Source organism: Pterocles gutturalis, unplaced genomic scaffold (genome assembly GCF_000699245.1).
Source record: "Pterocles gutturalis isolate BGI_N339 unplaced genomic scaffold, ASM69924v1 scaffold27150, whole genome shotgun sequence".
Classification (NCBI taxonomy): domain Eukaryota; kingdom Metazoa; phylum Chordata; class Aves; order Pterocliformes; family Pteroclidae; genus Pterocles; species Pterocles gutturalis.
Genome location: NW_010141675.1, coordinates 569 through 15,450, shown reverse-complemented (window position 1 = coordinate 15,450; position 14,882 = coordinate 569). Strand labels below are relative to the sequence as shown.

The window sequence follows — 14,882 nt, the reverse complement described above, 5'->3', positions numbered from 1 at the left end:
AAATAATCTACTGAGGAAATCAATAATTTGTCACCAAATTATTCAGGAGTTTAGGTGCCTGATTTTATTTTCTGTTTTTTTGAACAGAAAGGAAAAAGTTTTACACATTTAACTGTCTAGAATTGTTCATACAGTCTGAATAGACAACAACTAAATGACAAAACACTAAAATCTGCAAATCACAGCATTCCCAGAAAAATTAAAAATACAAGAAGTCTAAAATAAAATGTTTCCCAATTGATTACATATTGATTCCCTTGAATATATACATGTGTGTAAATGTTATACCCTGTTCTACCATAATTTTTCTCTCCTAATGCCCACATAGTCTCAGTACTCATGTAATGCCTTGGCTTCTACTGAAGGCTGCTATTTTCAGAGAACAGTGTGTGACATAAAAACCAACTGTGCTTTCAGAGGCTGTCTAAAAGTAAAAAACTGGGTAAAAGTTTCAGACCGATTCCTCGTAGGAAGAGCTACGTAACCCCTAGAAGCAGAAAACACAAGAGTATTTCCTCATTACCACCTCTTTCCTTAGCACTCATAATCAGCTTTCAGTAAAACTCATTGTATGCAGAATTGCAGCCAAAGCAACTTTAAAAATTGAATACATCCTAAAAATGCAGACTTGCTCTTTATGGTACGTAGGAGTCTTCAAACACCGTGTTGATAAACCTCTCCAAGATAAGCCTTTTGGCTGCATTAGCTGCTAACAAGAAATCTACCTCCATAAGCAAGCCAATTTCATGGATCATGGAAAAAACAATGTATACGAGTGCCTCTTCTGATGTCTCATACACAGCTATGTGTTGTCATTTGTTTCTGCTACTGTTCAGCATGCTTCCAAAATAGTTAATGTTTTAGGGTGTTTTCCCATCTTCCTTCTGACTGAGGGAAAGCTGCAGTGGGGATGCAGACAGCACACTGCTTGTGAGAAACTGGGAGTTTTCTAAGCTGCCCTTTATGCTGCAAAGTTACAGAAAAAGGTTATCTGCTGTTCTCATTAGAGAAAATAGATTTGCTCCTTCATCAAAGGACTTCTAATATGTGACAAAGTATTTCATTCCACTGTCAGAACACTGCTGATGTTCTCAAACTTACCTTCAGATTTCTGACTAATCTTGCACCTTTCAGTTGCTACTGATCACTCCAGATACTCTTACCACTTGTTCTTTCAAACCCGAACACTCAGCGGCTTCTCCTTCATATTAGTTCACCACTTCATTAGCAAGTGCTCTTAAAGTTAATACCAAATCTTTTATATTTTCTGTGGCTCCCAAACAGTACTCCTCACACTCTGCTCCTCCCCTATTTCTCCATGCCCTTCTGTATACAACAGTTACACAGCGCCTCTTTCACCAACTCTCTCTGAGGTTTTACCCACTCACTTTTCTTGACATTTCATCTGATATCAATCCACTATATCTTGCTTGCAGTGACAACTTCACTAGTTTAGCTGGTTTGGTCACTGAGAATTTTCTAGAATACCTACACCAGTACAAAGCCAGTTGCAGTTACAGGGGTGTGAGCGTACATGCTACAGACTCCACCTTTTCCCCCTGCTCTCTTCCTGCAGAGAGGCATTAACTGCAACTGCTCCAGGGATGTTGAAACATCCTTAGCTTCATCAGTAACTTCAGGTAGCGAAACACATGTTCAGGCAAGACTGATGTTACTATCACTGTTGATAGTGGGTAAACAGACCAATTCACAGAACAGCCTCCATAAAAAGGCAGCTGAACGTATGCTGTATGAATTCGTAAATGAAGCACAAGGAGGAAGCCAAGTGGATGTTGGTAATAGTCTGTACACAGCCTTCTCACAGGGTTATCATCATGCTGAGCTCAGGGGATGACAGGACATAACAGCCCTCATACGGTGTATCAGTACAGGAAAAAATACTGAAGTCTTAAGAGTAGATCGAGATCTTCAGACACAGTAATCAGAATGAAACAAGGCTCTCATTTTCAATCACATATTTATGATACTTTGATAACTATGAAGTTCTTTGCTGTAGGTAGAAAACATTTAAATCTTTTCAGAGTACGCTGATAACTGGGCTGGAAAATAACTCTTGAATATAAATAGAAGACGTTCACATTTAACCTACACATAACTAACATCAGAAACTATTTGGATAGCAATATTAAAGTTTCATGGTACAGAAGACTGACTCAGCCCCTCTGATAAATACAAGCAGCAGGTTACACGCTGAACTGGTGAAGGCAAACCCAGCCTGCATCACCAAAATGAACATAATGAAGAACTGCCTCTCTAAAATGGGTGCTATATTACAATATTCTAATTCTAACATAAATTCATTCAACTTTAAATAAAAAGTCAAGTCTTACGATGGGTAGCTCAAATAGCGTAAAGTATTAAAAAAAGTTTTCTTGTGAAATTTGTCTTACATGTGTTCTTTATTCTCTTTGCCAGATTTTAAGTCTGCTTCCTATTAAAAAACAGATTTGTAACTCTGCAAGCAACACAAAATAGTAAGATTAACTAATGGCTCCTTTAAAAACTAAATTTGTGAATGTAGTATGTACATTTAGGCTATAAGTTTCATGTCGTATTGCTAGCAGCTTTTCTACTGCTCTGCTTAGATACTACCACTTTTGCTTTAAACAGACCAACATGACAGCTCTTTACAAGTCAAATAGTTGAAAAATTCTTATAAAAGGTAAGAAAAAAGCTAGTGTTTAAGGTCACGAACAAACCCTTAGATCAAATATTGCCACATTTAAATACTACTAGACTGGTCTTCTCTTCCAGCATTACAGTTCAGTAACTTAAGGGAATTTTCTTTAGCATATGCTTTCAGAGATAACAGAAGGGTTGAGGTTGGAAGGCACCTCTGGAGGTCATCTAGTCCAAGCCCCAGCTGCCCAGTCCATATGTCAAGATGGCTTTTGAGCTATCTCCAAGGATGGAGACTCCACAACCTCCATGGAAAACCTGCACCAGTGCTCAGTCACCCTCATGGTCAAAAACTGTTTCCTGATGTTCAGATGGAACCTCCCGTTTTTCAGTTTGTGCCCATTGCCTCTGATCCTGTCACTGGGCACTGCTGGAAAGAGTCTTGCTCCATCTTCTTTACACCCTCCCTTCAGGTATTTCTATACATTGACATGATTCCCCCTGTACCTTCTCTTCTCCAGGCTAAAGCGTCCCAGCTCTCTCAGCCTTTCCTCATAGGAGAGAAGCTCCAGTCCTTTCATCATCTTTGTGGCCTTTTGCTGGATTGTCTCCAGTATGTCAATGTCTCTGGTACTGAGGAGCCCAGAAGAGGACACAGTACTCCCAGCGTGGCCTCACCAGTGCTGTGCAGAGGGGAAGGTTCATCTTCCTCAACCTGCTGGCAATACTTCATCTAATGCAGCCCAGGACACCATTCACTTTTGCAGCAAGGGCAAATTGTTGGCTCATCTTCAACTTGGTGTCCACCAGGACCCTCAGATCCTTTTCTGACAAGCTGCTTTCCAGCTGGGTGGCCCCCCGCATGTACTGGTGCATGGGGTTTTCCTCCCCAGATGCAGGCGAGGAACTTCTCCTGGTTGAAGTTCATGAGGTTCCTGTCAGTCCATTTCTCCAGCCTGTTGAGGTCCCTCTGGATGGCAGCAGGACCCTCTGGCATATCAGCCACTCCACCCAGTTTGGTGTCATCAGCAAACTTGCTGAAGGTACACTCTGCCCCATCATCCAGGTCATCAATAATGATGCTGAACAGGACTGGACCCAGACTTGACCCTGTGGTACCCCTCTAGCCACTGGCCTCCAACTAGACTTTGCACTACTGACCACCACGCTCTGGCCCAGCCATTCAGCCAGTTTTCAGTCTATCTTGCTACTTGCTTATCCAGCCCACACATCAACAGCTTTTCCAGAGGACCTCATGGACCTGTGTCGAGATGAGCAGATAGTGATCATGCTTGTGAAATTTCACCTTGAGACATTCCTTGCTCCAATTGACTCTTTTTGTTGAAAACTTTTGTGTTACACTACTGTTTTACACCCACACACCCCATCTGAAACATGCCTTTCTCCAACAAAGTTTTAAATACTTATTTGCCTTACTATTAGAAACAAAGATTAAAAGATTATACATACAAGTTCTCTGCTACTAAATGATAAAGGTTGTCAGCTGACATGATGTATGTTCAGGTAAGAGAATTTCTTAAGTATGAATCACAGAACAATCTGAAGTCAGTTGCTGAAACCAACACAAATACTGTTTATTTGTGGGATGCCATTTTACATCAACATCAGCAAAAGACCTAAAAATCAACCAGATGAACTCATGTTAGGTGGCATAACAGTATTTTCATCATCTTATTTTCATAAGAGTTTAGCACATACATATTATGTATGTAATATCCAAATAACTAAGACATAAAGCATTCACAGTTACAGGGTAACTGCTGTTCCTGCAACAGCAGTGTCAGTAGGTACTATTTTGTGACAACACATGTACACATGCACACACATACAGAGGGGGGAAAAAAAATAAAAAATAAACACAACAAAAAAAAAATCAAGCCAAGTTTTTGTCTCAGTTACAGACAACAAACTATTTAGTTGGTGGATGGATTCCATATACTTTTACAGCAATATGAAAGGACAAAATATAAGGCCTAGAAAGAGGTATTTTAGCAGTTATAATTAAAACCAGGGCACAAGCTAACCTTTAAAGCTGTCTATATGAATTCCAAAAGTATTAAACAATTTGTTAGACTTGTGACCAAGGGTCAGCAGAAATCTGAGAAAACCTTAACACAACTTAAGTCCATTTCTTGTCCTCCAAAAAATAACTTGGGAACATTAACCAAGTAGCAACGAGCTATAACTAACTTTGAATAAAATGCATGTACTTATGGTAAAATGGGAGAAGTCTACAGTCCTCTGCAAGTGTTAGAAAAGGCTACACAAAGGTGACCCAAATATTTACTGTATCTTAAAGTCAACCTTAAACAGTTTTTAACTGAAAACTCAAGTACATAAAGCATTCCAATAAATTCTATCCTCTTCAGCTTGCTTTCCTTGAAAAAGATAAAAAAAGTGAAAAAACAACAGTAACACAGAATTATATTAATATTTTAAACACTTAATATTCTTTTGCTGCAGAATGAAATGTAATTTGTGTAATGTTTCTGTTACTAACATTCTCTACAGCTATTCTAATAAAGAGCTCCATACGTTCGTCATCTATCAACTTAGAGCGCCCACTGCTATAGTCTCTGGATGCTGTTTTCCTTTCACTAACTGGCTTTCCACTTCACATCTCCCAAATATGAAGCATGAACTGTACACAGATCATCAAGTTTCTGCTATAAGGACAGTGATAGTACACCAGCAAGATTAGTGTAAGACCCATGACACTTCTGCCAGAATGACCTCTCAGTGTCTTGTCCAAGAATATTCTGTCTATTATTTTTCAAAAGGAAAAAAAAAACAAACAAACAAACAAACCTTTATCAACAATATGATGGCATAACAAACAAAAAAGCAAACATCAGATTTGTACTAAGTACAAGGTAAGCTGAGTAGGTTAGTTAAGTTTCCACAATTATTTAAAAATGAGAGGGAATTTCTCCAAAATGCAAGAGCCGGCAATGTTAGGATCCTCTGCTTACCAGCAATAAGCAAACCGGAAGGATGGATAGCAGAGGGAAGCTTATCAAGCCATACAGCCCATTTCAGTCCATTTGTTCTCTATAAATGTCAGTAAAGCTGTCTACTAGCTGTAACTGAATTTGTTGTTTATTTCATGAAGATGCACGTTTATAAACCAGCTGAAGACTACAGACTCATCCTCCTTGCAAGTAGAAGAAAAAAATTTGCAGCATCTATCCGATTCATTTCCAAACATTCTTTCTATCACTCCCAATTACTTTTACCTAAAGAAAAAATTAAGAGTTTGTGTACTTATACAGTGTGAGTACTTTCTGAGGTTTCTTTTCTTCTGTTTTCTTTGCTTTTAATTAAATTTTATATTCTGCTAAATGTTAGCAATCTTGGAAAAAGAGCACCTGGTTGAGCTGAACAGATTTCTGTTGACCCTGTTACATGAACGTTATACCTGTAACATTAATAGATTAAAAGTGTCTTTGGCTCTTGCTTCCGTTATTGGAAGCTAAATTATTTGTGACATACAAAACTTTTTATGCAAACCTTGTATTTGTTGCAGTATTTATGCCAATCTGTGAGTTATCTAGAGTCAGTAACTAGCCTAACATTTAAGAACAATTACAGTATTTCACTTAAAATTTAGCAACCACAATTTAGCCTAATGTTAAAAGTTATATTGCTTCTAAGTTCATTCTTTTAAGAACTAAACCGGCAGCTCCACTCATATTTCCTTATGGATACACTATGGTAATATACACATTTACATCAGAAGTCTTAACAAAATGTGTGTTTTAGTAAAAGGCTTATTGTAAACATTAAATACCACACTCCACTGAATTAATTTCTTGTGCAAACTGGCATCAAACATGGAATTAAAGTTATGCATATTAGTACATGAAAAGCAATGACTATGTATTCTTTACCACTATTAACTTTAAAGAGCACTATTCAGTGTCATGGAAATCCGAACATGACTATTTCACAGGAAAGGTAGTATTTTCTTCTTAGCATCTTCTTCTTAGCATAAGGAAATTCTAGATTTTATATATGCATACATATTCTGTATTTATGTATATACAAATATACACAAACACACACAATTTTTGTCTTTGGCAGCTCAATTTGACAAACAAAAACCACCCCCACCACCACACAAATCTGAACAGAAACTGACCACTTGTAGCAATACAATTACAACTGCTGGTCCAGGGCAGCAAACTAATATGCTTTTGCTAAACTAGGCTTGATCCTGAAAGTGGTCAAGTTAATGACAGTTGTTCCTGACTTCAGCGATGGCAGAGCAGGACCTTCAACAGAGCTGAAAACTTCACATTGAATCAAAAACTCTTTCCGCCCTCCTCCCCTGGATTGCATTCTAGAGAAATCAAAACCACCAATACCTTTTAAAATATTTCTACAGAAAAGTAATGTTATTCTTTGTTCCAAAACATCCACTGGCCCTTTTTGTTAAATGCTCCGTGAATCAATACAGAACATTTTAATAAATCCTTAGTTTAATAGCACCGGATACTTCAATGACCTATTTATAAAAAAAACTAATATTAATTAATAAAGAAGGGTAAGGCAAAGACAACATGACAAAATTACACAACTTAAACATCATTCCATTCACTCATTTTCCCCAAAATAATCACTAGAACTGCCCTATACAGATAAAGAAATAAGTGAAATAGGCAGTGGTCCCTGCTATAAAGTACTATCATTTAATGCTGGTGTTTAACATGCCCATTGCCTGCAATGGACATTCTGCTAGGAAATTCCAATCCCCAGCATGAAAGAAAAAGTAATGTTTTGACTATTTGATATCATATTTTAAACTGCTTATAAACACAAAGTTAGAGATCCTAGGAAAGGCTAATGTTACAAACAAACAAAAAAAAAAACCCCAAATCTATATTATCTGTGTGCTAGGGGTGAGCAGACTTTATTCCCCAAACCACTAATTTTAGCTGGAATTTTCAATTTCACTACATCGCAATATAGACCAAACACCCTTGGTAAACCAAAAATTAAAAGGAGTATGCCAAAGGCAATTTACAAAAGTCTAAAACCCATTTTTAAAAGATACTTTAATTTGTTCATTTGTACCTGTAATGACTACTGCAGTTTTAACATGAAAAAGTCAGTACTTTTTTCTTCAACTGGAAATCATCTGTGGCATGTACATCTATTACAGTGTTTTAATATTTAGATGTGTATATATATTTTTAAGACACCAATGTTTCATTCCTGGTAAGCAATAGGTCAGGTTTGGCGAGTTCCGGTGAAGAAAGTCACAGCATGTCTTCTCCCCTCAGAAATTGTCATCTCAAACAGTAACATTAAAATTGACAACAGTTCTTCCCATAACTATGTCCAAGCAGTCTGTTCATTTCATTTTCTGAAATGCTACATTTGAGACCAAAAGAAAAACAAAATAACTAAAGTTTCAACAAACACATAAGTGATGACTAGAAATATGCCACAAAATTATTTTTACAATACATTTCTGCAGAAATAATCCCTAGGTGAAGCCTTTTTTTTATACACATATACAAAATTTAGACAGCAATATACACATAATCACAGTGAAGATGCTGGCAAGTTCACCAATTCGTAGTGTAAATACAAATGCAAAGCAGCCTTCAAAGAGAACAATGCTACACAGCAAGCATAGCTAGCTTGTTAAATAGCAAACATCAAAAGTTCCCTGCAAAAGGGATGCAGTGCAAGAAAAGCAGCATGCACTTTGATACAAATAGCAGTTTATGGCTAATGGCTGACATAACTGTGGTAACAGTGACTCTTGAGTGGCTGTGCATAGTTAAACTCCTATGTCATCTGTTTTCCTTTATACCATTCCACAAACTCATCCAACAACACTGGCCCTGTAGAGAGATCAAATAACTGTATTTTACAAAATTTTGTAAGAGGACACTGAATGATTAAGCTCAGAGAAATAAATTATTTTAGAACACCAACATATGGTAGTACTTACAGGCTCCATCTTCATCATAATTACTGAGGTCAAGGTTAATTGTTCTGCTGAATTCAAGAACGTTACACCATTGGTCCTTATTGATAACTTTATATTTTGATTGCTGGTTAAGGCAAGAAACAGAAGTTATTCAAATATATTTTCAGCTCCCTCAAGTTCAGATTTTCTTACAGGAAATTTAAACTTTGTAATGAATTATTATTTTAATCTGTATGCCATCTAAAATGAAACAGGATTAAAGGAACCACTAAATCAAACTAGTGTTGAATAACTCATGTTTCTGATTAAGACATCTTTTAGCGGAAAAATATACCACAACAAAATTAAAGTCCAAAAGCAAATCAAAGACATTCTATACTTTGTCCTGCATTAAATAAACCTTAACAGCATAGTGATTTGGGGAAAAGGAAGAAAGGAAAGATAACCAGTTACAAGTGCTGCTTTGGGGGTGAGTATATCCCAAATCAGAACAAAAAATTCTTAGCTGTTCATTCTACCTCTAGTTAAAGTATCAGAGAAGACAGAACAAAAAAATGTACTTCTGTTTCAAACTTCATACCTCTAGAAACTGGTGAAATACTGGAAAAAGGGACCATGTTTTTCCTAAAAGAAGGCCCAACATACACTTGGCAGTATTGATATCTAGGCTGCGCTGGTCCTTTTCCTGCATAAAAAGGTCAAAAGGGGAAAAAAAAAAGACCATGATTTCAGGATTTTTCACTTCTGCCACTGCCTGTACTAAGCGCACCCATACATATAACAAGTTAACAAATAAATAATAAATATCAGTATCTAGCAGTGGTTTTTACTAAAACACAACTTCCTAGTAAGAATGCCCTCCTCACAGCTAACAGCTTGCTATATAGAGATGCTGCTTTCCATAGACTTTCTGAAAAAACCTTCACTGCTATTGCAAATGAGGCATACACTCCTGTTTGTGACTTCAGACCTTTCTTAGAAAGCAGTGGCCATTAGATCCATACCCATGTTTGCATGTATGCCTCTGCACAGCCATACGTCTCTTGAAATAGTATCCCTGCACACATTTCCCACAGTATTATTGCAACTATATGAACTGTCAGTAGATAGTTAAGCAGCTATCAAGTAACACTGCCTATTCAAGAGTGAGCCAAGGAGGTTCTTTGTTATGTTATCCTACTGTTTGCATTAAATTCAGATTAAATGAAGTATCAAATGAGCAGAGGGAACATAACACAGTAGGACATGGAGACCCCTCTCAGAACTGTCCTAGTTTTAGTTCAACGTAGCAGTAGTATATTAAGGCTTAGGGGGTGAGATTTTTGTTCCTGCTAGAAAAAAAGCATCATCTGTACCTAGCAGATTCATTACATCTCACCAGTGGGAAAGTTAATATATTTGATAAGACAGGTTCTGCACATCTCAAAAGGAACATGTCTACATGAGATTCCATTTTGTTATTTTAAGCAGTTTATCCATCTACTTTTGTTTTCTTGAAATAAAACAGATTTTGGAGGATGCAAAACCCCACCCTTTTATGCCTTGGTTATATCATTAAGCTACACATTCAGAAATTAATGAGATCACAAAAAATAAAGTTCCATTCTGGCTACTGTAGACCTTGATCTCTCTATAGGTACTCATGATTGCAGACTGCAAAATCTAAATTAAGAAAAAACAGGTATATAAGGATATCCAGGATACAGTGGGTACCTAACAAAACAGCACAGGACAGCTCTCCAAGACAAAAGGAATTGAGTCCTATGCCTCACCTGTACAAGTGCAGTTCTATGTATTATAGAATACACATCTTTATTAAAAAACAATCTCAAAACATAACTGAATTGTCTTCAATCATGTAGGAAGGATGTGATAAAGAGAGATCCCAGTTCTCAGACAACAACTGAACACGTAAGCCACAAGGTTATCCTCTCTTCTTAAAATCCATTTCATACAAAATACACCTCCATTCAAGAACTGTGTGGACAGAATTTAATGTAGATTTGTTTTTGGAAGGAAAGTGGGGAGGCCAGCAACTCTGAAAACATCAGAAGCTGTTTTACATTCTGGTCACTAAATACAAGAGGGACTTCTCTCAATCTGATCTAGAGGGGAAAAGTAAATTTCAGGATGAACAAAGCTTTTCGATTAGCAATAAAGCTGAAAAACAAACCTGCAAAGGCATTTTTGTCTTAACAAAATTACAATTCTTTCACTTATTTCAACATCAAATACATACAAAAAAAAAATCCTCTTTCCAAAGCCCATTTACACCTCTGTCACAGACACCTTTAAGCAGAAATTATGCTTCTGTGAGAATACATTTTATTTTCCATACTGTTTAAACTCCGAAGTCCTCCCACACACTCAAGTGTTAATGAAATCAGGCTCCGCTGCCTTTACTTTGGCCATGCTGTTTTTACATGCCTTACATTGTTAAGTTTCTACATTCTCCCTCTCTGACTACTGTTCAGAACAAATTATTCAGATAAGCTCTTTATACCCACCTTCAACTGCCTAATGGCACATCTGCCACGGCACATGCTCCGATTTCATTCTTGACATACAATCCACATACTTACATTCTCTTTCTTGGATACAGTGGAAAGAATATATTGGCAAACTCCGATAAATTTCAGTAGTTCTTCTACATCAATGATAGACAGTCTTTCTGAGATTTTTCCTCCCCAAATACTTCAGGTAAGAGACTTACTTAAGCCACGAAATACATCCATCTGTGTTTTCTCAAACTTTGCAATGAAAATAGCAAACTGGGAGCAAGGAATGTATTTGTGCTTAATACTAACATACGGTGTTTTAAATTATTTCCTCAAATCCACGCTTGACTTAAATCATGCATGCTGCATAAAAACTTGATACTTGTTTTTATTCACAAACTAACTCTAAATACCAAATCACAATAGACACTTTCAAAAAATTCTCTTGTAAAACTTCAGAAGTTTAGACAAATGGTTTTTGCCATGGAACACTTCCCTGAAATTATTACCCTCAGGATGGAAATTACACAGTCCTCTGAATCAAAACCCAGAACTGCTCCCATCAGCTTTTTCCTATCAATCACTTAAATTATTCTGATAAAAATTATAGACGGATTCATCTGGTGCACCTAGATAAATATATCAGCCTTCATCTGCATTCATTTCTATTCTTCCTGGATGCCATTCTCCCTTAGACTACAGCTAGCTCCACAGTATTAAAAGTTCAGTAATTCTATTAACCCAATATTGTTTTGACAATTACCCTGCTGATATGCCTTTAACTTGCAGTTCTACAATCTGGGGTTTTTTTTAATCACATATAATGTCACAGCATCTGTGTCTCGATGTTTAAATTCTTTTTCAAGACCACTGTTTGTCACATTAATTTGGTACCTCTTGGGTACTCCACCCACTATCCTCTTCTTAAGCTTCTTCACTTACTTTTGACAGGCAATCAGCTGGTGCAGATTAGCTACTATTAAAAAATGTTTTACTCTATTCCTAATATTTCATCAGTATCTTGAACCTCTTTGGTAATGTTCATTATTTCTAGCCTTTGCATTTTACATTGAGCAAAACTGGCAGAGTAAATCTTCACATAGCAAAGGAGGAATTAAGCTGTTGATAGGGCTTTTTTTCCTCTCATAAGAATACCATGCATTCTGTCATATGCAGCTGCAGGTTTCCTTGGTTAATAGTCAATTACCATGAATCTCTGCATGCTGACATGCAGAAAGCACTGATGTACCGCAAATCTGAGCTACTTATGACAGACTTAACAATCAGAATTGCTATCAGTTTGATTTCTTTTTTTTATTTTTCTCATTTTACTTTTTTTTTTGCTGCAAATTTTCTTGGTGCTTTTTGTTCTCCTGCACTGAAATCTGAGCTTCAGTTTTGCCTGTGGTCATTTTAATGTTAAATCTGTACAGTCCATCATGTTAGCAAGATGGATGTCCAAACTCTATGTCAAAATGTTAACTCAGAAAATTCTTTTATTTCTCCCTTTAAGTAGGAATAGTCTTATGCATATTAAGGTTTCCAATACCAGGTACAATTATATCAACATATTTTTATAGTAGGAAGACCGATATCAGGATATCATTAACGACCTTTCAGTCTTCTGAACTGGTTATATCATATGCAGCTTTTACAATGTTAGTTATTTTTACCACCTGCAGAAATACCTGAAATGCCTTCCTGTTTTAAATATGTTTATGCTTACAAAATTCAAACAGTAAGAAGAAAAAAAACAGGGTAATTATAAAGCCAGTGGAAGTAAGTGGCAAATCTCCAACATGCAACAGAAGAGGGTCTAAATTATTTCCTTGAGGTCATAAAATAGCTTGAAGCAAAGAGTTTAACAAAATATGTCAAAACACTAAATCACTGAACATCAAGCATCTATATACTTTTCCATTTCTGGCATTTTGCATATACTTTTTTAGAACACGGACAGTTCCAGTTGTTAGAAGCAATCTTGAGTAGTATCTTAAGAGAAACATACCTAGGAGTATACAACCTTGTAATTATTACTTATGAAAGTAAAGTTTTAATTTCAGATGCTAGTCTTCCACAGTACTTACCCGTGCAAAGTCAAACGCATATCTATAAATAAGTTTAAAATTGGTAGGCTCATTTAATAAAGATCTCAAGTAATCCAGAGAATTTCTCAATTTTTCTGTAGTATCACATCTACAAGAAAAGCACAAAGTGAATTTAGAATCTGCATTCTTATACAGATGTCTGATATTTTAGAAAAGAATGTCTAACGTATCCCCATCTCTCTGTTCAAAATACATCACTTTGTACAAAGGCACATTTATGAGTCTGTCTGCATAAAATGCCTTGATTAAACCCACAGTGTGAAACAGATTTAGATAAAATAGACAAATCTTACACTGCTACTCTGATAAAAATTTATTTGGCTTTGTAGAAAATGCACTCTCCAACAGATTCAACTAAGAGCTTGCCTACACATGGCAAACAACCAGCAAACCACAGCAGTGAAACAATACTTCTATAATTTTGCTGAAACTATACAACTTCCTACACTGTTTCAGTGATTCTGTTCTGGAAGATAAGTCAAAACACAGTTCTTTCTCCAACTCTCTCTGAGACGTGATTATTCAACTACATTTATGTTCACTACGCCATGAAGATAAGCTCTTAACTGGAGAAAGCAACTCTTAGAAAGAACATGACAATGTGGAGTCAGAGAAAGGGTTTGTATTATTTAGCATTTTAAACTACACATGCTCTAACAACATAACAATATCCAATAGATCGGTCCAATCCAGTGACAAAGACAGATATCCTTGGGGACAGAAACAATGTCAAACTTCATTACATTCCTGTTTTCTTGAGACTGAAGACATTTTAATCCAACCTTATTTAAACATGCAGCTATCAGGTTTCAAGTTGTCTCTAAGTGGCCATATCACCATAAACAGGACCAAAAATGTATGGCTTCTACTCCACAGTAGAGCCCTCTGCTTTACATGTTATGAATCAAAACATCAAAACATCATGGGTTTACTATAACAAGAGGTTTTTCAAAACACTTACTGGAGTGATGTCATTCCTTTTAACCATTCTTGTAATGTAAAGTAGCCCATGTTTTGTGCATCCAACTTCCACGCTAGGACAAGCATAACTACCTGTTTTAAAGAGAAAAAAAATTAAGACTGAAAAGAACTGAAGAAAAGTTCCACATTTTTTTCAAATAACTACTGTTTAGTAGGCTACATATGCTTTACTTATATAAATGGGATGTTCAGATCTTTGCTACGCTATTTTAAAAGTTATCAAACCTGAAAGTGACAAACCTGTACATAATCCAAACAAAGAGAAAATAACAGTGCAAAGATACAGAGTGAACATCCATCCAAGCTACCAGTAACCACCTTACTTCAAGGGAACATGCACAGTCATCTAGTACGCAGTGCAATGAAGAAGATGAGTTGCCACAAAACCTACAGAAAAAGTTTCCCAAAACAACTACCAAGTACCAATCTGACCACCAGTTACAATTGACATTTATTAAGCTCTCATCTAGATGAACATCAGTTGCAATCCATAAACTCTGTGAAATCAAATTATTCTAAAGCTAATAATGATCCCACCTGAATCCAGCTACCCCAGGGTACCGTCAGTCTACCTGATTTTGCAGGTCTGAACATGCAGTGTAATTGAAGTTGATGTTAAGTAAAGCTAGGTGAACATTAACATACATCAAAACAGAGGCTGATACGTAAATACTTCAGTTTTGCCCAAAA

At 36.5% G+C, this 14,882-nt stretch overlaps 1 protein-coding gene across 1 annotated transcript; it reads right to left on the bottom strand.

Moving 5' to 3' along the window:
• Positions 1 to 7,699: 7,699 nt before the first annotated feature.
• On the bottom strand, positions 7,700 to 14,264 carry LOC104459792 (DCN1-like protein 4; the record flags this gene model as incomplete). The annotated part of the gene is made up of 5 exons (XM_010084112.1): positions 7,700 to 8,516; positions 8,627 to 8,729; positions 9,186 to 9,290; positions 13,191 to 13,299; positions 14,173 to 14,264. Coding segments are annotated over 5 exons (465 nt in total), but the record flags the coding sequence as incomplete, so codon positions are not given.
• Positions 14,265 to 14,882: the final 618 nt, after the last annotated feature.